This window comes from Spermophilus citellus (assembly GCF_964194105.1).
Source record: "Spermophilus citellus genome assembly, chromosome: 3".
NCBI lineage: Eukaryota > Metazoa > Chordata > Mammalia > Rodentia > Sciuridae > Spermophilus > Spermophilus citellus.
The window spans coordinates 122,667,852-122,692,089 of record NC_138184.1 but is presented as its reverse complement, the minus strand read 5'-3'; the positions used below and the strand labels follow the sequence as shown (position 1 = coordinate 122,692,089).

The window sequence follows — 24,238 nt, the reverse complement described above, 5'->3', positions numbered from 1 at the left end:
CTGGGATTCTACCCTGGATTCTTGAAGGGCTTGGTCTTCCTTCTTCCATTTCCTTTTTTTTTTTTAATAATACAATTCTTAGTTTTCAAAAATCTCCCATTCCTAAAGGCGTTCCGCAGTTATGGTCTTGATACATATTGAAGTCTTAATGGCATAAAATTGTTTCTTTGGCTTCTTGTATAACTGATTACAAAAGAGGTAAGCAAGCTGAGCACAAAATAACCAGGGCTTGCTTCAAACCTATTCCAGCAGCTCTTGAGAGTTGGCTACCTCCTCTGTGGGCACAGGGTTGGTAGGGGTCACGGGCTGTCCTCTCGAACACAGGCAACAAGCAGTAGGCACTGCCTTTTCCACCAACCCCCAGCATCATCAACTCCAGGTCATGGACCCCAGTATGTGCTCCAAGGGAGATTATATAGCCAGGAAAGAAGCAAGCCAGAGCCGCAGGACGGAGCCGGTGTTGTACCACTGCCATCTCAGCTCATCACTGACCTGGCAAGTAGGAGCAGTGTGTACAAGGGTGAAACGAACACAACTAACTTCTTATAGCCTCTGAATGCACTGCACTTCAAAACCATTGGTAGCAGCAGCCCACCCCAGGGCATCTGGGATGGCCAAGGGAGCAGAAGGGCTCTGGAAGAGATTCAGACTTGATGTTTTCATCTCACAGAAAAAGGCATACATGTGCACACATATACAGCTTATACGACTCTATACAATTGCCCATGTGCTTTAAGCCCTCCCAGCTCTGTCAATCTTATCACATTCTGCCCCCCCCCCAACCAACAAAAAGAGACCATGCAAGCCACTGGCTTGCCCTGAGCTGCTGCAGCAACACATCCTGAAAAGGCTTAAGTTTTAGTTCCACTCACTTTACCACTGTTTGCAGAGTCCATTATCAGCCCCTGTGGATGAATGAAAGATCTACTCACGTTCAGCAGACCAAAAGAGGGCATCTAAACTTCAGGCTCACAGCAGTACAAATTTAAACAAGATCTTCCTCATGCAGGCTCTTGAGATGGAAGAGGTACAGATGATCATCTAAATCAGGCCCAAAGTGTGAGGAAGCTGGCACTGCCTTTGCGGTGATGAGGTATGCATTCCTTTACCTTTTATCTTCTCAGAAGCCTTTCATCGTACATGAGGGCTCAAAAGCTAAAGTCTCAAGAATTCTTCTCCTTGGATGATGTCAATATGCACCAAAGCAAGAGCATGGAAAAGACTAATCTACTTAGCAGTGTTTTACATGAACACATGATGGCTTCTCCATATGTTTTAAAATTAAAGAAGAAATAGAAGCAGCATGTGCTAGACTTCTCTTCTGACAAGAGTGGAGTGCCTGGAAGAGCTGTGTGACCCTAGAGGAACTCTGGGCATGTCTACTTTTTCCAACAGCACCAGCTCCCAAAGATGCCTTGGCCCCAGAAGTCAATGAAACCCAGCAACACGTCCACTGATGGCCACAAATGTCCTTCTGCCTTTAGGTGGCTGCTGCTGACCCTCACAGAGGACTAAGCCAGGGCATGCCCACAGAGTCTGACCTGATGTGTGTATTAGAAGATGCAGTCTTGGGTTGGGGTTGTAGCTCAGTGGTAGAGTGCTTGCCCAACACGTGTGAAGCACTGGATTTGGTCTTAGCAACACATAAAATGAACAAATAAAGGTATTCAGTCCATCTAAAACTACAAAAAAGTTTCTGAAAAAAAAAAAGATACAGTCTTGCTAAATATGGAGAATTGTGGAGGCATTTTCTGGTGACTTTGCCTCCTGCCATATTTTTTCTCCTGGAGAATAGCACACTGAAACATCTGTGCTTACAGAGGTATACATTTTTGGTTTCAAACAGTTTTTTTTTCTTCACTTAGCATTTTATTTTGAAATGATTTCAGACTTGCATATAATTTGTATATAGTACAAAACCTTTCTGCATATCTTCATCCCGATTCCCCAGATAGTAAGTTTGGTTTATGGTATTCTCATTTTCTTTCCTGTCTACAAGAGTGGGCTGAACACATCTGGCCTTTTGTCTGCTGGATGGCTTGGTGTGGTTTTCCTAAAAAACAAGGATGCTCTCTTACATAACCACAGCACTGTGAACAAAATGTGGGAACTGACACTGATCTACACCGTGAGCTAAGTTACAGACCTCATTCACATTCAGCTGTGTGTCTGACTACTGTCCTTTACAGAAAGGGGGAGAAAATATTTTTCTTGGTTCAGGATCCAGTCCAGGACACAAGCTGCACTTGGCTGTCATGACTCTTTAGTTCATCAGAAATCAGTTTTAGTTTTTATGGTTAGTTTTTGTTTCCTGGGGAGCTTTTATGACCTGGACAACTATGAACAGTTATGCCACTTTGTAGAATGTGTCTAAATTCTGGTTTGGGGAAGGATCACTGCAAATGGGATGCTGTATCCCCAACAGTGTGACACTCCAAAGGCATGCCACATTGAGCTGCTGGCTTCCTGGAGGTGGCTGGTGGACCACCTGGCTGAGGGTGCCTGCCAACCCGACTCCCCTCATAGAAGGTATTTTATCTGGACCTTGAATTTGGCTCCAGATTGTTGTGACATGTCCTCTTCATTATCTAAGCACCTGGAGGCAACCATGGCTCCATTTACTAGTAAATGGTATTTAGAAACCAAGAGTATCAGCTATGAAGTGTGTATGTGTGTGTGTGTGTGTGTGTGTGTGTGTGTATGAAGCTCACAATAAGAAAACTTTATGGTTTATAAAATGAATTAAAATGTATATGAGATTATATCTGCCTTTACTAAAGCCAGGTAAAATACAGAAGGATAGGTATTGGACCAAACTATGGGCAGAAAACAAAAACAGCTAACTTTGTCTTTTACTGCTATGCATTGAATGAGTATCCTCCAAAGGTGTGTCAAAGGCTTGGTAACCCAGGTGGTAAAACTGGGAGATGGTGGAACTTTTGGGAGGTTCTTAAGTCATTGGGGGGTATGCTCTTGAAGAGAGGACTGTAGAACTCTGGTCTCTTCCTCTTTCTCTATTCTGCTTCCTGGCTCATGAGGTGAATAGTTTGTTTTGCCACTTCTGCTATGATGTGTCACCCTTACCAGCAATCCAAAGAAATGGGGCCACTTTATGTTTGGGACCTCCAAAACCCTGAGCAAAAATAAACCTTTTTTTTATAAGTTAATTGCCTCAAGTATTTTGTCACAGCAATGGGAAGCTAACATGTTATATTTAAAATACTGTTTTTGTAGCTTAATGGTCAGGGCTAAATGGTGATCACACTGATATTTCAAGTTCAAATAAAAAAGAACGTGCTTCCCACTGCCTCGAGTATTTGTAATATTCCTGCCACCATTCTGGTCTCCTTCCAGGGCTCTGTGGAGAGTCTAGGTGCTGTGTGAACAGAAATGCTTCCCATGAGCAAAAGCTGTGGAATGTGCTGCATAACTTGGCATTTCCATTTATCTCATTTCAGGGTTCTCCTCATATAAATGAATCAGAAGATACCAGCATTCTATTTAAGGGATAGGAAGAGCTGCTTTGATTCAGGAGAATATCTATTGTGCAGTTTTAAGGAGGAAATTACTTTGGGATAAGGTAAAAGAAAAACCATCCTACTCATTAGCACTGGTTCTCTCAGGGAGACCCCCCTCCTTCCCAACCCTCACACACACACATAAAATTACCAGCAGAGAATGTTTCATGCACTTGTAAACCTTCCCAAACGGGGTCAACATCTGTGTTCTCTTTCCTAGAAATGTTGAGACTTGGCACCAGCAGCAGGAGGATGTTTACCACATTCCCTCTTCCAAAGGCACTCAAAACACCCTCGCTTGGTGTCCTCCAGGGAGTCTTTGAGTCATTTTTACATTTTTATGACTCCAATTACTTTTCCATCATGCTAACTAAGCGACTGAGGTGAGAACCTAAGAAAGGAAGAATAGAGGAGATAAGGAGGGACAGCGAAAGTGGTTGCCTTGTGGGGTGTAAGAGGCATGCAGGGTCTTTCCAGGCACTGCACAGGGAAGACTGGTTGGGTGGGGCCGTGGAGACCAGGAGAAAGGCGACTTCCAGCCTGGGGAAGTGTGTTTTATGCTCTGATTAGTATCTGTTGCGGCAGGGAAAAGGCTTCAGTCTTACACCCAAGAAGGATAGTAAAGACTTCCCCACAACATGGAATGCCCTCGACCAAGACCCAAGCATCTAGTTGAGGAGAAGACTCGTCAACTTCAGAATTTTGTAAGACACTTAATCCTACACCAAGGGGAACTGACGTGTGACTTGTAGCGCAGACTGCAAGAAAGAGCAGAATTCTCTCCTGACTGTTCACAGATACAGGTCAAGTATTTCTTACCCAAAATGCTATGGACCAGAAGTCTTTCTGATTTTGAATTTTTTTTTTTTCAGATTTGGGAACATATGCAGGTACATAATGAAGTTATCTGAGACCCAAGTCTAAACATGAAACTTATTTTCATTTCATATATACCCTATCCAGTTAGCATGAAGGTCACAATATTTCTAACAATTTTGTGCATGAAACAAGGTTTCATGGTATGCAATTTTCCATTTGGAATATCATGCTGGTGCTCAAAAACTTCTGAATTTGAAGCATTTTGGATTTTGGATTAGATATGCTCAACTTGTTTTACTAAAGCATTGATGGTCATATTCTGTGGATATAACCGGCCTCCTCCATTTGGTAAACTGCGTATTCCAACACAAGCACAAACACAAAATGGCAGGGTGTTTGATCACATGCTCCATGACAAGCCATCGTATAGGATAATCAGGGGGAAAAGCTGACTGCCAATGACTTCCCATTTTCTAATGAAACTAAGTCAAAGCAGTGGTAAGAATGAGCAGCTCACTCTGCCAATGAAAATCACTTTTTATTCCTTGCAGAACAAGTGGGCCTGTTTGGAGAACACCAATGAGCACAGATAAGTCCTAACTCCATTCAACCTGGGCTTTAATTCTGCAGCAGGACTCTCACCATACTGGGTTCGCACACCAGTAAGGCAAAGATGTAGATTTGGGGCAAAAGTATGGCAAGTTTTCCTGCAAAAGACATAGATCATTGAAATGCTTAGGTTTCCAGCGCTCCTGAAAGGTAAGAGGTGTTTGATGCTAGAATAAGGGATCAGTTTTAGAATCTTTGAATTGAGAGAATTTATAGTTAAAGAGATATTTATAGTCCAGAGAAACACTAGTGTTTGGGATTTCACATGAGATTCCTGGGACGATTTCCTGTCTCATATTTAGCCAAACACATGGCCTGCTCCAGGTCATGACTCCTGTTTCAATTGCATCACTTGTTTGGAGGCAAACATAGAAACATGAAGGTACTGTCACGTCGGAGCCGTAAGGATTATTCTTAGGCTGCAGGGGCTGCACTCCCCAGAGGGTTGTGAGGATTTAGCAACACTGCTAGAGAAATGTGAAACAGGCAGTTATAGCCTTGACTGGTTTAAATATGATCCAGGACAACTTAGCACCCTTGCCCAAAGTGGGTTCAGTGGGAAGTTTATAGGTGCTTTGTGTAAAATGGGTCTGTGATTAAAACAAAACAAAACCAAATCAAAAACACCTTGAGGGTTTTATGTTAATTAAAGTCAAATGCATTTTCTTTTCTGTAGGCTTTTTTGGAGCCTCCAAAATGAAACAGGAAACGTGAATTTATAAGGAAGTCTCAAGAGATGCAGAGTTTCCCTAAAGTACTGGACTTCCATGGTTTTCGGTTTTACTTTTTTCTCTTCGAAACAATAGGTAACTGAACTCCAGAAATTGCAAGGTATGAAACACGGGTAGAAAGGGCTCTTAGCCAACTTAGCTAAAAGAAAAAAAAAAAAGGAAAGACAGTATCCAGACACCATGGAGAGCGGCTCAAGTTAAGGACTGGGGGAGGTGCCAGCAGAGCTACCCTTCAGGAAGGAGTAGTTACCTTACTAATTAAAACCTATGCTATTAAGCAAGGACCATGCCATGGCAGCCACCAGAAGCCTGGAGACATTAGGCTGCTTACAGGGTCCAGGATTCTAGGGGTCCTGTACATATTTCTGATGTTGAGTTGCTAATCAGCTATGTAATGTTCTATTTGTTCGTGTCTCTCTCCTCTGCCTGCCCAGGACTGTCCTTGAAGACATAATGCACGACACACTCACCTCTGTCTCAGGGCCTGCCTGGTACAGAACTTCACAGAGGAGTGTGGGATCCAGGACCAGATGGTCAGAAGGTCCATCCTTACCTTTGTCACCTTAACCTCAGATACAGCATTAATCTCCAAGATAAACAGAGAACACAGGAAACCAAATAACCCAATCAATAAGTGGGTGAAGGAACTGAACAAACACTTCTCAGAAGAAGTAGTACAAATGGTCAACAAATATGTGAAAAAAATAAAATGTTCACCACCTCTAGAAATTAGTCAAATGCAAAGTAAAACTACACTGAAATTCCACCTCACTCTAGTCGGAACGACAATTATTAAGAATACAAGTAACAATAAGTGTTGGTGAGGATATGGGAAAAAGTTCCACTCATACATTGTTTATAGGGCTGCAAACTGGTGCAACTACTCTCTGTAAAGCAGTATGGAGATTCTTCAGAAAACTTGGAATGGAACCACCATTTGACCCAGCTATCCCACACCTTAGTATATACATAAAGAACTTAAAATCAGCATATTCCAGGGATGCACCCACATCAGAATTTACAGAAGCTCAATTCGCAATAGCTAAGCTATGAAACCAACCAATGTGCCCTTCAACAGATGAATGAATAAAAAAATGTGGTGTGTGTGTGTGTGTGTGTGTGTGTGTGTGTGTGTGTCTGTGTGGAATATTATGTAGCCATAAAGAAGAACAAAATTATCGTATTTGATGATAAATAGATGGAATTGGAGACTATCATGTTAAGTGAAATAAGCCAATCCCCCCCAAAATGAAAGGCTGAATGTTCTACTTATGCTAACACACAATAAGAAGGGGAGGAAAGAATAGAAGTACACTGATTAGACAAAAAGGAATGAAGGTGAGGGTGGGAATAGGAAAGACAGTAGAATGAATTAGACACACAACTTTCCTATGTTCATATATGAATACACAACCAGAGTAACTCCATATAATGTACAACTTATAATTTGAACAAGTTAGACTCCATGTATGTATAATATGTCAAAATACACTCTACTGTCATGTATATCTAATAAGAAAAAAAGGGAAAAAAGAAAAAGAAAAAAAAAGAATGCCCACCCTTTCATGAGTGCACAGTGGCATAGGTGACCCACAGCAATGCAAAGAGACCTACTATGCTTGTTGTTTCTGCTTGGTTGGTTTTGTTGAGTTCACATAAACCCACCCAGGAATGAAATGCTATGCAAATGTTCTCTTTACTGAGAGGTGCTTTTGTTATTTGGAATGCTGCTGTGAGGTACTTTGATCTGAATCTTTTTGATGCTTTAGTTACTGACCTTGGGAAGTGGCCTTATTCTCCCCGGGCCTCAGATTCCCTCTAAGCACATCTCTAGTGTGAGATGTGGAAAGAAGCCAATAAGCATCCTAGCATATTGGCCACCATGGTGTTTGTGGAAAAAGAAGCAGCACTCTGGCTACATCTTCCTGTGTGCTGATTTAATGTCACAATTGCCCACACAAGACCAGTACTGATCTGACAGCCTCCTTTGACAGATGAGGAAGTTCTGAGGCTTTCAGAGGTGCCACTGCTTAGAAGGGGTAGAAGTAGGTTCCCCCAAACCCCATCTCACACGAGCTGAAGTTCTCTCTGTATACACTGGGCCTCCCAGGGCAGAAGGGAAGAGGTCGACCAGGTAGGATCTCTCCTGAGAGGTGTGAGTGTTAGGATGCAAGCAGAACAATGGGATGCAGTTTGAAAGATGCTGATTAAAGAGGATTTCATCTTTATAAATGATGGGAAGAGCTGATGCATCTCCTATGCTGATTTTAGTGTTGGGGAAGCCAGGAGTGACCATCACAGACAGTGGCCACACAGCTGCTGGACTTATGAAATGCAGGACTCTAGGCTTCACCTGCTATCAGGCTATATTTGCTGCAGGAAACCAAAGACCCAACCCGACTGGCTTCCATGATAAGAAAACCTATCTTTTACAAAACAGCATGTCTGGGGCAGGTACCCTCAACAGGCTCACATTGTCTCTGCAACCTGAGCTGGTGAGACCAGAGTTGGGCGTGTCATCAGGAGGTAACTGCTGCATACACTATGAGCCAGGTGCTCATGAAGAAGGAAGCTGAGGCAATGTCTGGAAGGATCCTCTGAGGCTGAGGATTCCTCTCTCTATTGCCATCCTGCTAGGGCCTGATAACTGCTCTGAGTGGCCATAGCCAGGTGTCCCTGGCACTCAGGATAAAATTCAATTAGATCCAGGTTCTACCAATGGATCTCAGAAAGAATCAGAAAAGATAACATAGAAGATTGTGGAGGTCCAGAATGAGGCCTTCGAAGTGATGCAGGCAAACTGTTTCAGGATACACAACCAGGCCTTACCTGATGCCCACGAAGCAGGAGGCATTGTCCTCTCTACACCACACATCCTATAAAACAAACTGTATGTGGTGGCCAGGACTAGATTTTCCCACTGAAGATGGTCTAACATCATAGTATATTCATCAAATTGTAGTTAAATTCTCAGAAGAATTCATTTCGACCATTAATAAATGTAGGTGCAGAAGCTTGTGCGAAGGCATTAATTTGGTTCCAGAAAATAAAATTTTAAAGTTTGAGTAAAGGGAGAAGAGCTGATTGGAGCAAAGACAATATTTATGTTTCATTAATGATGGGGTTACAGTATGAGACTAATTGTATTTAAACAGCAGATGGAAAAATGTGCTGTAACAAGTCATTATGTGGCCACATGAAAATCTTTATTGGCTGAAAGAAAGAGCAGCTTGTCAAAGCCTTTCCAAAGTACCCACTGAGCTCAACTTAAATTCAGAAATAAAGAAGTTGTTATTAGCATTTCTACGTTTTCCTAACTAGAGCTCCTCTTGGGGGCTCTCCTGGCCTCCTTCCTTCTCTCTTCTCTTCTCTTCTCTTCTCTTCTCTTTTCTCTTTTCTCTCTTTCTCTCTCTCTCTGCATCTTGGCACATCAGTAGTATGTTAATTCTCTCTGCTTCCTCAATATGTAAATCTGTTCTGGGTGCCTCAGTTTCCCTCTCCATGTGACTGAGCACCTGGCTCACAGTGTATGCAGCAGCTGCCTCCTGGTGACACACCCAACTCTGGTCTCACCAGCTCTGGCCTCAGAGACAGTGCAAGCCTGTGGGGTTATAGCTGACTGCCCCAGATTTCCTGCTCTGCAAAAGATAACTTTCCTTACCATGGAAGCCAGTCAGGTTGGGTCTTTGGTTTCCTGTAGCAAACACAGTCTCAGAGTCTTTGGTTTCCTGCAGTAAACACATTCTGAAGCAGAGAATTTTGGATTTCATAAATCCAGCAGCTGTGTTAGTTTTTTTTTTTTTTTTTTTTGTTACCTGTGATGGTACAGAGCTGCATTCTGTACCCACACCCAGGTGCCCTGTTCTTCTCGGTCTGACATGGATCCCTCACAGTCCCAGGCTGGAGCACTGAAGTAAGAATAGCAGCTTCCTATGGTGCTGTCCTGCAGAGGCAGGGGGCCTCCTTCTCCAAAAGCCTTCCTCAACCATGATCGCTACTAAGTTAGTCTGACGCCATGACAAGGCTCCTGTGTAAGTGGACTCAAAGCTTCTCATCACCCCTCCTCAGAACAAAGGGCTCTTAAGAAATGGGTGCTGAACTCCCACCACTCCTTACACAAAGCCTCTCTTTTCAGCAGTGAATGCCAGTGTGTGCTACATTCTAGGGTGGGGCAGAAGCAGAAGCCTTCTTGAAATCCAGCAGGGTGCTGGGGGAAGGTCTTCCATTGACAGATAAGACAAGGCATCTGGGTTCACCTAGACCAGTGTGTTTTCTGCCTGTTCTGCTAGTTGGCTGCATGATTCCAGTTAAAGTATTTCATCTTGCAGGGCTTCAATTCCAGGACACTGATGGGAGAAAGGACCATCTCCACCAGATCTGGGATGCTCCTCCCTACACTGTTGCTGGCCCTTGTTCCAATCTCTGAGCCCAAAGAGCAGATGCCCCTCATCAGTAGGTGCATGATCTTCAATCATTCTCCATTTTCCTCTTTCCCTCTTTTTTAGGACCTGTTTCCTTCACCTGGGATGAGCTTCATGTGATTGGGGTCCTTCTCCTGACCCTTGATGCAAGCAGAATTTTCAAAGTAGCCCTTCTCTGTCTCTCACAAGCAGCAAAACCCACAACCGCTGTCCTTTTTGTGGTACTTTTCTAGTCGCTTATGGTGAATGTCACTGTAGCTCACTGAGCCCTTTTTGGACACTTAACTCTTGTGGTCCATCAGTGAGTGCCACTATGGCACCGCCTCTGGGAGGCCAAGGTAGATGACCCTGGGACTCACCTCCCAAGATGCCACAGTCTTTGTGTCTCTAACAGAACCCTAGGTGGCTTTCCTGCAGGACAAAAACCTGACTGCAAGGCTGTCTGCCTTGGCCTATTTTATGGGTTTAGAAAATTGAAACACACAAAATCTAGAGAATCCAGATTTCAAGAGTATGAATCTTGATTTCTCTGGAACCATCCAAAAACTTGGAAACGATGGGCCAAGCTTGGCTATGGCCACTCAACCCCTCTCCCCCTCTCCCCCAGTGTGCGCCCTGACCACCAAGTCTCACTATGTGATGATGCTTCTCCTAAAACTTTGATGCCTCTAAGCTGAGTCCCTCCTAAAATGATCACCAGAAAAGCTTAGAGGATCAGGTCTGGGAATGCCTTTGGGATGAGTTCTCTCCTGGGTCTCATGCTCAGAAGCCCGAATAGTCAGCTGTCCCCAAGAGGACACTGCTTCCCCTCAGCTTCTGGGAGCCTATACCAATATCACCCAGCATTCTTGGTAGGAAAGTGGTGCCCCAAGTGATCTTCTCTTCCCTATGACAGAATAAGGGTGAAATACAGGGAGATAATCACCAGGGCTGAGGTGTGGCAGAAGAGTCTACAGATGTGCTGGGGTCCACTGCATTGTGTGTGGGGTGGGGGGGTTGACAGTGATGTTTACCTCCTACTACCTGGGATCTGGACTAAGGGCAAATTCTGCCTTTGAAGAGCATCTCTTCATATTGCCCCCGAGTGTTTCTCACTCCTAACCTACTGCACCAACAGTCAATTCCTGGAAGACCATATTCTTAGCTCAGAAGTGCAGACCAGAAAGACAAGGGCCCTGACCCAGAACTTAGGCTCTGTCAGGTCCAAAACAATGTATCCCATTCCATCTCTTGGGCTTTTGCTGTAGCTCTAGGCTTCTGCAGATCAGAGAGCAGGTACCACATACATCCTGGTGGCTGGAAGAGGCCAGACATAGAGTAGGCACTCAGAAATGCTATTAGATTTGTATATACCTTGCCAAGCTCTGGGCTGGTGATTCTGAGGCACAGAAAGTCCTGTGGGCTCTACAAAGGAGAACCTTCACGGCCTGTGTACACTGAGGCACTGAGAGCAAAGGGCATCTCACTACAGGTCAGGCCAGCAGAACTGACTGGTGGACCCCACCTCTCCAAGTCAGTGTCCCCTGTGGGCATGGTACTCCATATCCCATGACTCAGAAATCTTTGCTATAACCATCGTCCTTATCCACAGCAGCCTGTCTTTTTCAAATGAGTCACAAAGCAGTTAAAAACGCCATATTGATTTTTACCAAGAATTCAGTGTTCTGATACTTGACTGATTTAATTTCATTACCCTCTGGAGAAAAGAACTTTAATACTCAGAAAGAAATCTTAGGCATTTGCATTTTTGATAAGTAAATGATGAGAAGTTATTAAATGACTTAAATAAGTTAAATCACTAAATAAAATTAAATGCTATTAAATAAACGATGGGATGATTTTCTCAAAGTTGTATCTCTGGATAAGATTCACAAATCTGTTTTAAAATAGCTAAGGACGACTGTTATAATCACTAACAGATTCTACATAAGGTCATAGTGTTGCAATTCATGTGTTCCCTCTCACTGGGCAAAGGTGGAGGCTTCTCTAACACTAGGTATATTCATTAGAGCTCAAAGCCTGTATACTGAGGCTTTGCATCCACGGATTCAACCAAATAGGGATGGAAAAATATGTTTTAAAAAACAGCACATAATAACTATTTACATAGCATTTGCATTGTATTAAAGATGATAAATAATTTAAAGGATTCAGGATGATGTGCATAGGTTCTAGGCAAATACTATAACATTTTTACCTAAGGGACTTGAGCATTCACAAACTTTGGTAGCCATAGGGATCTTAAATCAATTCTCACCCACGTACTAAGATGACTGTACTTTCTTTTACCTTCCACGAATGAACAGTTCTATGTGTGCTCTCACTTCATTGGCAAAGCCATAGAATACAACCTTAGATAAGTGCAAGATCTGTAGACTCTGGCATGTAAATATTTACAAACAAACCAACACTGTGGTCTTTTAAAATCCATAAAATCCAGTAAATCGAAAAAGAAAACTCCAAAAGTCTGAGTTTAACCCAGGCAAATCGAAACTTCTCACGCTGTTTATGATCACTGAGAACATTAGGGAGGACCCGTGAGCACGTACAGAAGTCACACCACTGGAACTAGGAAGTGTCTGGGCTCATGGTCTCCAAACTCCCAGCCATTCCTGCCGAGTCAACAGCACTCTGAACAAACTGTACTCGGGACAGTTGTAGAGCAGGCACCAGGCCAGTTAGGGGAGGTAATAAGCCAGGGTGAGGCTGGAGAAGTCAGACCTGCCTTGTGCTGCTCTGTCAGAGTACTTGGGTAGGATCCTAGACCCAGGAAAGAAGCAAAGCCTGGGAAATCTGTGGGAGTCAAGACCAAGGAAACCAGACAGGACTGCACCAGGGGGCAGTCAGCTGGTTTTGTCCCAGAACAGTGATCTCTGATCACTCATCTGGTTGGTCTCAGTGTACCCCAGTTTAAGGATCTGAGATGCTTGTATGAAACTTAGCTACTCCCACCAACCATGAAGACAACCCAGTTAAGCCCCGTGGGCACCCTCAGCACAGCACCTGCCAAGAACTCAGCCATCGCTCAGTCATTAATCTGGGGTGAGGTCTTCGTGTAAGAACTTGTAGAGTTTGCCCTGTGGCTGCTGCACCACTGGGATTCCCTAGGACAAGGTGTAGGGGTGCTCAAAAGAAGACTTCCCCATCCTTCTAGATGGAAATGACAACCTCTTTCTTTCCACACATCACCATTACTTATTAATGCCGAATACTCTCTTCTGCCTTCATCTTGGGTCACTTGTCATTCTCTGCACCACCTTGACAAGCTCTGAGCTACAGGGTCTGCAAAGGAGCTGGCACGGAATAGAGGCTCAGGGTGACAGGGGAAGGCAGACAGGTCAGAGGGAGAGTCAGAAGTTCCACATGCTGCTGGCAGTGGTGGGGCTGAGGGATCTGCTCCCCCTATGACTGCTTCACTGCAGAATTTTTCCGTCCCTTCATTTCATTGAGTCCTAGGGGCCACCAGCCTTTGCAGGATGCTGAGTTTGCATCTGGCACAGTGCACAGCTGCAAAGCAGTCAGGCCAAAACTGCAGGTAGAACTGAGACTCATGTAAACCTGCAGAGAAGAACATTGAACCGGATACAACTCAGCTACCCCGTCCCTTCACTTTATTCCACAGCACTAAAGGTCTGCTTTGGTATTCTTCAGTCACAGGAGCTGGCTCAAGGGGCTATCTCCATCTGGGCCATGTCCATCCACATGCCATGGCCCACTAGCTCACCTCCTTGTCCTCCTGGGAGGTCAAGCCAGGAAGCTGGCATCCTGTGATGACCACCAAGTCCATATTACATGGTCTTCTTCAGAACTGGGATCCAGGTACCCATACCTGACCACTCTGCCCCATAAGCAGCCACCAAGGGAAAAAGAAAATCAGAAGCAAAAGAAAAGCTACCTACTTACCTAAGTGAAGATTTTAGAATGCTTTAGCTATAAAGCCTTGGGCAAAAATAATTTTTCCTTTCCACAAATGATTAAGCATCTCCACTTGGGTTTTCCCTCTTCTGGCTCCAACATAACCCTCACTAGAGAACACAATGACATGACCAACGAGCTTTCTGACTGCTCACTGTCCCCAGTTACCAAGGAGCTTTATACTTTTCTTTTTTCCTATGTTGATTTCAGTTCTTCCCAGATATTGTAGCTATTTATACAGGCAGGATTCATAGAGAATGCATCAAATCTTTTTATATTACTTCAGAACGTCCTACTGAACCCAGGTCCCATGGTTACTCCTTTGACTTCACATGGAAGGATAAAGAATGTCATATTTCTCTCCTCCCCTCAGGAAAGTGACAAAGAGTAGAACCCAAATGCGTTTGCCCAGTAGCACCTCCCGCCATGATCCTAGCTGCAAAGCTCTAGCAGATGACTGCAGGTGGCTTGGATCCCACTAGAGCAGAACCAACACAACATGCTGTCCCTGAGACCACAAGTCAGGAGGGAGTGTGGATGAAGAAATGACCCTTCACACAGGCTATAAAACAACAACAAAGAACAATGGCTTTCTACAAATAGTGCTAAGTGAGAAACATCCTTCCTGTTCTTGCTCGTCCCAATTGGCTTGAAGAATTTGGGCAACACAGAAATCAGCACAATGTTCTCACTGGGAAGCAACTCAGATCCCAAGAAAAACACCATCAGGCAAAATTCCTGGGTTTCCTTATTCTTACAAATTTGAACAATCCATGGGGGTGGAGGACTGTTTTCTTGCCAATCACTAAGAGGGCCAGATAATATTTTCGTGGTATTATTTTAGGAAGGGAAACTTTGTAAACAACCTCAGCAGCAAATCCATAGACAGCTTGTCTGGATCCTTATTTGAAGCAGAAGGTCACCAGGGAGGTAGATGTCCCAGATGCACTTTAGGCATGTGACAATGTGCCGAAGCTGGGCCAGTGCTGGCTTCCAGACAAGGAATACTGACCTCACCTTCTAAGTTTTGACAGTGCTGTAATGCAGCCTGCCTGGGACGCATGTGTCAGAGTGGAAGCCACGCTCAGAGGCTGGCTTATAGTAGAAAAAAAGGTCTGTCTCCCAAGAGCAAGGAGCCTACACGACACAGGACAGGCATATTTGGAGAGAATGGGGACTGCTGTCTTACTCTAAGAATAGTAAATGCGAACAAGTGGGGAGTGTGTTGGGAGAAAGAATGAGTCTAGTGGAAAGGCAAATAATCTTCTGAACTACATTTGTTGGAAAAAGGAGAGTCAAGGTGGCAGGAAGCCCATCAGTATTATGGCTACCAGCCCAGGCTCTGGGTCTTGACGCCAGGTCAAACTCAGTTCTACCACAGGCCTCGATTTCCAATGCTGCAGGGCAGAGACAATGATATTTGCACTTAATTCCCTCGGTTGGTATGAGGAATCAATGAGCACACCAATAAGCAAACAACAAACAAACAAACACAGAAGCCTCTTAGAGCAGTGTTGTCTCCCACACAGAAATCACTCAATAAATATCAGATGTTGTTGTCATTCCCATTGCTATAATTACCACCACCACCCCCATTCTGTCGTGGAGCATGACTGGGTCCCCTCCAGAGCCTGGAATCCATCTTGCCAATCAGTAGGGAGAAGCTGCCAATATATTTCTCTGCCAATTTCTCTCTGATAAGTTGACTAGCCATTTGACAGTCTTCTCACATGGGGACAATGGCTGCATAATATCTACATCATAGCTCAACTTAAATGGAGAAATTACAAATTCAAAAAGTTGGCTATCTCTTTCAGGGTCAAGTGAAAATTCTGCCTTGTACAGGTCATATTCAAAGTCAAGAACACAAGACAGAAACTCAACAATTTCACTGCATTGAAGTTCAGGTGCCCAAGTAAGCCTAGTGTTTTCATACTCAGAACTGTTGGTTAGTGAGGATGATATGTGGTGAAATTTCTTTCAAAGAACTAAAATTCATCTTTACATACCAAATCAATAATTTTTTAACCATATTTATGAAACTCTTTCTAAAACAAATTAATACATCCCTAACTTAGTACACTTTAAAATAGCTAATATGGTAATTTTGGCTAATACATTAAAAAACCTCGTAAGACAACAAGCACAGTATCAACAATAAAAGAACCCACAATAAAAAGTTCACAAATTCCCTCCCTTCTCCCCAAAGTAACAAGCCAAGACATCTGCGCAGACCCCATAGCAGCTACACAACAAGTGTACTGACCTGCTTTGTAGGCGCCTGGGTCGGCGGAGGCAGGGAACTTGCTGTGACCACAGGGGGGCTCCCAGGGCCACAGAGCTCAGGGAATGGATTTGGTATGGCCGGCAGAGATGAGGTTCTGAACTGCTGGTCTTCCTCCTGAAGGCGCCTGTAGGGAAGGGGATCATCATGGCTGGTTAAAATCTGCCATCCCCAACCTGTCCCAGCCTTGCTACTTCTGGGTCCATGCCTAAAAGAACTGAAAATACCAGATTTGCAGCAGCACTGTTCACAATAGTCAAAAGGTGAAAGTAACTCAACTGTCTATTAACAAATGGATGCAAAAGCAAAATTACCCTATCCATACAGTGGAATATTATTTGGCTTTTAAAAAGCACAGAAATTCTGACACATGCTAATAGCATGGATGAACTTTGAGGATATTATGCTAAGTGAAATAAGCCAGTACTAAAGACATATACTAGATGATTCCACTTATATGAGGTATACAAAGAAGTTGATGGGAGCTTCCAGGGGTTGAGGGCAAAGAAAATAGGGAATTTAGTTGAGTTCAGAGTTTCAGTTTTATGAGATGAAAACATTCTATAGATTAGAAAACTCTAAGTGTGTATTAATATGTGAACTTCAGACTTTAAAATAGCTAATATGGTAAGTTTTATATTATATATATTTTACCATGAGTAAAAACATTTTTTTGAAGTAGTTACTCTCAGACCCAAAGAGTATAAATTCCCTCTTCATTATACTCCCCAGGGGATGAAGAAGCCATGGTTGTAGTGACTTCATGCACATCTCCAACAATGCTCAGTGTACGATGTGTACTTGGCATTTGTTCAATGAATACCTGGTGTGTGAAAAGGTCTTGTGAATAAGAGCATTTTCATGAGAACAAAGATGTTTCAATGTCCTTGAAATGAACCTTTACCTAACCAAAGGAAAAAACTGGAAGAGGCTTTATGTATCTTCATCTGACTGTAGAATAAATGCTTATTTATACAGAACGGTAGTTGATACTGAACTAATTAGAAATCAAAGCTTCATGTATCTACCCTCCTCAAGGGTAGCTCAGAAATACCCTCTAATTCAATACTCCACACTTCTTGGCACTTCTCCAGAGTCAACTCCTCCCTCCTCTGAAAAATGCAAAGTTCACCTGTCATACACTGAAGGAAAACGCACAGGATGACGAATTGGGTGCAATTATGAAAATAGCAGAGAAATCATGTTCAAAGTCAAAGCAAAAAGAATGCAAAATGCCCTGTGCTTTTCTTCCTGAGAGTCCTATGAACAACTTCCTGCCCACAACTCCAGAGCTTTCCTGGGAACTCATGGCCTCCTCCATCCATGCCTGAAGCATGTTGCCTAGGGTACAGACACCTGCCTTCCAGGAGAGGAGAGCAAACCTGAGCTATAGAGTCTAGTCCTAACCCTTTGCCTTGTTTAAATACACTTCAGAAGCCCCTTGTGAGGGCTGTGTCTTCAAATAATTTTCTGACTATTTTTACAATTGGAGAAGAACAATGATCCATTAGCTTTCCTGGGGGGTGGTCATTAGAGAATTCCCTCTGTGACTATTTTACTTGTTCTCTCTTGACCAACTACTCTGATTTTAAAGGAAAGCCTGTCTATCCACATGCACCAGGAAATGATGTACTAATTTAAAATACCAGAACTCATATGGCATGAAGGGAACTGGTCCTGTGAAGAAAAGCCATTCCTATAATGGATTAACAAGTCAGAAAGTTTATTTTTACTGTTAACAAATCCTATTCTTCCTATAACAGCTTTGGCCTTGGCAGAGCATCCTACTGTCGAGTCTGACCACTATCATACAGACGAGGAGAAAAGGTGACGGAGTCAGGATCACTTTCAACCAAACGCCTCTACCAATGACTTAACCCCAATGACAGTTTTGTCTTTGACTCACAGAACAAGATACAAACTTGTTCACAAAAGCTTCCCTCTTTCAGCATCTCTAAATATTTTTAATTTAATTTTTAGTATTGGTTTTAATATTGTTTTTGTTTGTTTGTGTGTTTTACTTTCTAATAGTTCAGATATTTCCTAGAGCAAAAACTAAGGGGTATTACACAAAGATGAAAAGAAAAAAAATTCCCCACTAAAGAGCTCCACAATAAAAGGATGCATCCTTTATAGGTCATTTCCCCAAAGAAAAGTTGTCATGGTGGGGCTGGGGTTGTGGCTCAGAGGTAGAGCACCTGCCTAGCACGTATGGGACACTGGGTTTGATCCCCAGCACAACATAAAAATAAAATGAAGACATTGTGTCCACCTATAACTAAAAAAATAAATGTTTTTTAAAAAATTACCATGGAGATGAGCTAAGATTCAAAGATGTCAGAAAAGGAGAAAAAAGTGCCATAACCTGGAGGCAGGAGCAGGTGAGGGCAGGACAGGGGTGGAGGTGGGCCCTGTTCTGTGTTCTCTGTGCCTTTGCCTAGCTCATCCTTTTGTCCAGCTGAGAGCACACTCACAGTCCCTCGGCTCTCTCACCCAAACCCTCCTCCTCCTTCACAAATCAGCTCAACTCTCAGCAGGTCTATGAAGCCTGTGTACCTGCTCTAGGCTTGTCCTCTGTCCCTGGCTCCACCCAGCCCATCTGAGTGTGGAGTGGCCACCTAGCTCCACACAGTGTGGACTGTGTTCTATGGACCTAGAACAAGGCTCAAGGCCTATCTCATCCAAGCTGCATAGCTCCTCAGCCTAGGTCCAACTGCTGGTTTCCCCTACCTTTTAGGTATGGACCTATTTACCCCTGAGGCTGTAGGGGATGGATCCAGATGCCTGGATCCCAACTAGGTCACTCCCTCTGGACTGAACAGGAGACAGATACAGGGGAGACACTCTAGAGAACAAAGTGCGACAAACAGTGGAGGAGGAGATGACTCACCATTCCCAACTGTGACCAACAGTGGGAAGTCTGAGCAATGGCCCAACAGAACACCAAAGCACCCTCTCTGCCTCCTCAGGAAAGAGAAGTCCCTTTGGGTGAGATGCTTTGACCCAAGGTGTCAAATTGGAAATAAACTTCTTAGAAGCTTCTGGAAGCAAGAAAGATCCCCAGCAAAAGGAATAAAGCCATCCAGGTTATCAGTCTGTCACAGCATAACATGCCTGCATTCAAGGAATACTTACTTATTCTACTTAATAATGGCTCCAAGAGCAAAAGTAGTGTTATGTTTTGGATGTGAAGTGTCCCCTAAAAGCTCACATGTGAGACAATGCAAGACTGTTCAGAGGGAAAATGACTGGGTAGGAAGAGTCTTAACCTGATCTGTGAATTAATCCCCTGATAGGGATTAACTGAGTGGTAACTGAAGGGGTAGGGTATGGCTAGAGGAGGTGGGAATTAGGGCGTGGCTTTGATGTATATATTTGTATCTGGAGAGTGCAGTCTCTCTCTTTGCTTCCTGGTCACCATGATGTGAGCTGCTTCCCTCTACCACCCTCTCCCACCATGATGTTCAGCCTTACTTTGAATGGAGCCGGCCTTCTCTGGACTAAGATCTCTGAAACCACGAGCCCTCAAATGAACTTTTCCTCCTTACAGTTGTTGTGGTCAGATCCTTTTCATCACAGCAGCAAAAAAGGTTGACTAAACCAGGTAGTGATGCTGGCAAATCTACTACAGCATATTATCATAATCCTTCTATTTTATTATTAGTTGCTAACCTCTCACTTCGCCTAATTTACAAACTAAACTGTATCACAGGTCTGTTATGTATAGGACAGAACAGTGTATGTAAGATTCAGACCTATCTTTGATTTTAGGCATCCACTGGGAGTCTTCGAATGTACCCCAAGGATAAGAAGAAATGACCACATCCATTATTAAAATAAAGGGAACTCATCTGTCTCTTAACTTTGCACAGTCACCTCCCATTACCACATCAAGGGCACAGGGCAGCATCTTGTCTGCTGGGCCTACCTGACAGCGAGGATGTGCACCGGCTGGGAGCGCTGCACTTTCTGCCTCGGGGACGCCTGTGGCTGGGCAGGCTTTGAGGCCGAGGCTGGTGGCTGGCTGCGGGCATGCTGCCCATTCTGCAGGAGAGGCACCGTATCGGACTGCATGTTGCAAGCTGAGTAAAGGCTCTCCAGAGATGCGTTCATATCACTCACCAGCACTTCCAGGTCCACATCATCCTCTGTACATGAAAAGGCAAGAGCAGAATGAAATGTTAGTGGCAGCAAGGTTTCATACCCAAATGTGCATTTTTTTGGTGACTGGTCACCAAAGTCAACAATATTTTTAAAATATTACATAAGGATGCATAAATATCTTCAAGTAACCAAACAAATTCACTAATAATTATTGATACATAGAGCCATAATTCAATCGCACCTCCACATGTCTTTACAGGGGGTACCAGGTGGAGCCCCTGAATAGCTCAATACCCTCCTTCTATACCTCTTTCCTTCCTTCCCACTGTCACTGGAGTGGGCTGTGCATAGCCAAGGTTATATAATATGACCCCACTGTCCTAGTCTTTGCTGGCAGGATCCCAAGTGGACAGTGAGCCCTAAGGCCAGACTCTTCTTCCTTCCTTGAAATTCCAGAAGTACAACAAAGAAAGAACAGAGTGGCACCAAACCTTGACACCAGTCCCAGCCCAACAAAACTAAAAGGTGGAGAGACAATGGCATAGAGGTCACTGTGCAGCTACTGCTAAAACGCGTGCCTACAGACTTCTAGGCACCACCCTCCACGCCTTGAGTGGCCTGAAGTCTGAGGAAGCCCATTCTGACAGTGGAGGGCATGAATCACAAGTAGACAGAAGGCACGATGGTATGGAGGGCAAGCCAAAGAGAATGACAGGAAACACAGAGAAAGGTATGAGTGAGCACACAAGGGCTGTGATGGTTAACTGTGTGTGTCAACTGGCTGGGCCATGGTATTCCAGCTTAACATCCAAATAGAAGTTTTCCTTTTAACAACCAAATAAAAGTTGTGCTGAAGGTGTTACTTAGATTAATATTTAAATCAGTGGACATGGAGCAGGCAGACTGCCTTTGCCTTATCCAATCAGGTAAAGGCCAAAAAGAAGAGGACTGACTTCCTGGGGGGAAGGTGTAATTCTATCTCTAGACTTGACACACGGTTCTTTCCTGAGTCCCCAGCCGGCTGCCTACCCTGTGGATTTTGGACTTGCCAGCCTCCACAATCATTTGACTTCAGTGTGCATCACTACATACATCTTATTGGTTCTTACTGATTCGGTCTCTAGAAAACCCTGACTGCACAGAGACATAGGGATGTAACAGTACACAGAGATGGAGGAGAGTGGGGATGGGAAAAGAGACAAGGAGCCAGGACTAGGTCACACAGCCAGGGTCAGAGTGGTCTTGCACTGCTCAGTTTTCAGGGCTGACTGCATCCCTGCCCAGGGAAGACACATAAAACATTCTCCCACTTCTATAATAATTGTATTTTCATGTGTTTAAGCTATTTTGAGCTTGTTTTTTATCTGTTACCAATGTTTCCTAATAAAAACTGACCCCTTTTTTTTATTTTTTGCATTTTCAGGTTTGCCCCTTTTTAATAAAAACCAAACAAATAATCACCTAGGCTCACTGTAATGCAGCACTTTACAACTAACATAATTCACCATCTCGTTTGCTCCCAAAATAATCTCAAGTGACATTCATCCCACACATAAGACTTAAGAATCACAGACATCAAGACCCTCATGCTACTAAAGGCTACATACAGGCTCCTAATAGGGAGGAAGGAACACAGAGACATTTGCAAACTTGGACACTGCAAACTTGCTTATTCTGGCCCTGCTCCTACTGCCTTGAGGCCCAGGGCGAGAGACTCAGCTTTCTATTCTTGGCGTCTTCAAATCTAACATGGGGTGAGCAATAGTAGTCACACCTTTGGGGGAGGGGGAGGATTATGCTTTACATAGTGCCTGGCATGGAGTAAACAGTAAGATGCTACTTATTAGCTCTATTTCATCTATTCCTTACAAAATAATGTAAAGCGGTCACTACTAACTAGTTTAACAGCTCAACATATAGGTCTGGAGGACTTAGGTCGCACAAGCAGTGTCTATAGAACCTAGAATTTGAAAACAAATTTAGCTACTCATTTGACCTCACCAGGTGTGTGCACAACAGATGAGCGCACAGCTCTTCCTGGAACACTTGGCTCTTCCTGCCTCTCCGGTTCCCTACACAAAAGCCTCGAATGACAGCTGGGGAGTGGAGCTTAGTGGCAAAGCACTTGCCTAGCATGCTCAAGGCATGGGGCTTGATCCTAGTACTAAAAAAAAAAAAAAAAAAAAAAAAAAAAAGTCTCAGAGGGTCTTTGCTTTGGCTTCCCTTGTGTCAAGACTAAAGGGCATAACAGAACAAAATCACTTCAAAACCCAGCCTAAAAGAAGGCCTGGCAGCCAAAATGGTACAGAGAATGGGAGAGAATAGAACAGGGTTGCCTAATGGTTAGCATCTGGGCATCTGTGGTCAGCAGGACAAGGGGTAAAGCAAGGTACAGTTTAGGGAAACCTTGAGAAGAAGAAGAAGGGCCATGGAATCCTCCATGTGCTCTTTACCCTCCTAGAAATGGTACCCAAAGAGGGTCTCTGATGAGGCAGGTCATGCTCAAGGTCATGAGGAAGACAGACAGACATCAGGGGACTAAAATAGCAGCAATAAGACCATGATGTCTGATGTGCCCAGTCCCAGCTGGAATGAAGAATGGAAGCCATGCGGGAGAGATGCTGGGGTTGTTGAGTAAATAGGAACTGGGAAAGAATGGGGATCATTCTGAGAAAGGTGCAGACATCAGGTTGGACCTCAAAATTTGGACTGCCCTGAAGGTCCAGGGTCTGTGTGGGGAGGAAGAAGAAGAGAGGACGAGAATGCTGCTATAGTTCAGGTTATAAGCAGTCAAATATTAATCCTGTGGCCAAATATTAAAAGGACAAAAGTGCTGAATCAATAACTAATGGTCACCATATAATTAATAATTAATATATCACAAGGGAGAACTCTCGGGATCAGCAGGCAGAACTCCTATTTATAGTTGGGGGTAGGGGGAGACAGTGGGAAAAAGTTGGTTGACAGAAAACCAGAACCTGTGGGAGCTAGTGTATACATGCCTGCAGTTTCTGCTGTCTGCTGACGCTGTGTGGCCTAGGAGAAATCCTCCTCTGTACAGCATCAGGGCAACACTTGGCAAAGGCACAAATGTCGGGAAGTAGCTGTCCAGAGACAGCCAACTGCTAATGAAAAGACTTCAGTTCTATATTTATTAGGACCTCAGAGAACTCATTGTGAAGAAAAGTGTAAGTTACACTAGAGCTCATAAACATGGGGCTTTGGGAAAGTTCTAGAATACATGCATCAAGAATTCCACTCACCTACACTCACCGCATTTAGCTGATGTGGTAATAGTGGGTTAATCTAAGCTCTGTAAAACAATTAAGGTCACACGCTGCTCTTAACTCACCATATTAACTGCTCAATATTTCCACCTTAATGGACCATTTAAGAATCAATACTGGGTGGAACACAAAGTTCACTGTGATTATGGAGTCAGTCTTGGGGAATGCACCGGGGGGCCTCGTCACCTGCACACGCAGACTCAGGGAGCACTCTGCCAATCCAGTGGCACTTCATGGAGGGATGTTTTTTAAGTATTTAAAGATGGGAGGAACCCTGGCAGAATACAAAGGCCCCTGTTTTCACCGCTCGTATCCTGCTTTAGAAATCAAACGGTAACACAGTTCTTACTCTCAGACAGGTCTCGTCTGAGAAAATAAAACGTCTCGATTCCTGCTGGCATATTTTCAGCTGCAGTTATTTCCCCCCTCCCCCGGGTATTTCTGACAGCCCTTGGCAGTGCCCACCCCCAGTGACAGTCCCTAGTGTCTCTGGTCTTTTTGCTCCTGTTACTTCTCAGTCAACCAAATAATTCCTGGGTTACACCTCTGT

The 24,238-nt window shown here is 43.9% G+C and overlaps 1 protein-coding gene across 4 annotated transcripts in view; it reads right to left on the bottom strand.

The window, feature by feature from the left end:
* The window catches only part of GRB10 (growth factor receptor bound protein 10), a 190,278-nt gene that overhangs the window by 57,612 nt on the left and 108,428 nt on the right, over positions 1–24,238 (bottom strand). For all 4 annotated transcript variants that reach the window (XM_081287896.1, XM_081287897.1, XM_081287895.1 and 1 more), the window contains 2 exons: positions 20,226–20,445; positions 16,280–16,424 (listed from right to left, as the gene is read on the bottom strand). In XM_081287896.1, the coding sequence (XP_081144022.1) occupies positions 16,280–16,424; positions 20,226–20,445 (365 nt within the window). The remainder of the gene's footprint in view (positions 1–16,279; positions 16,425–20,225; positions 20,446–24,238) is intronic.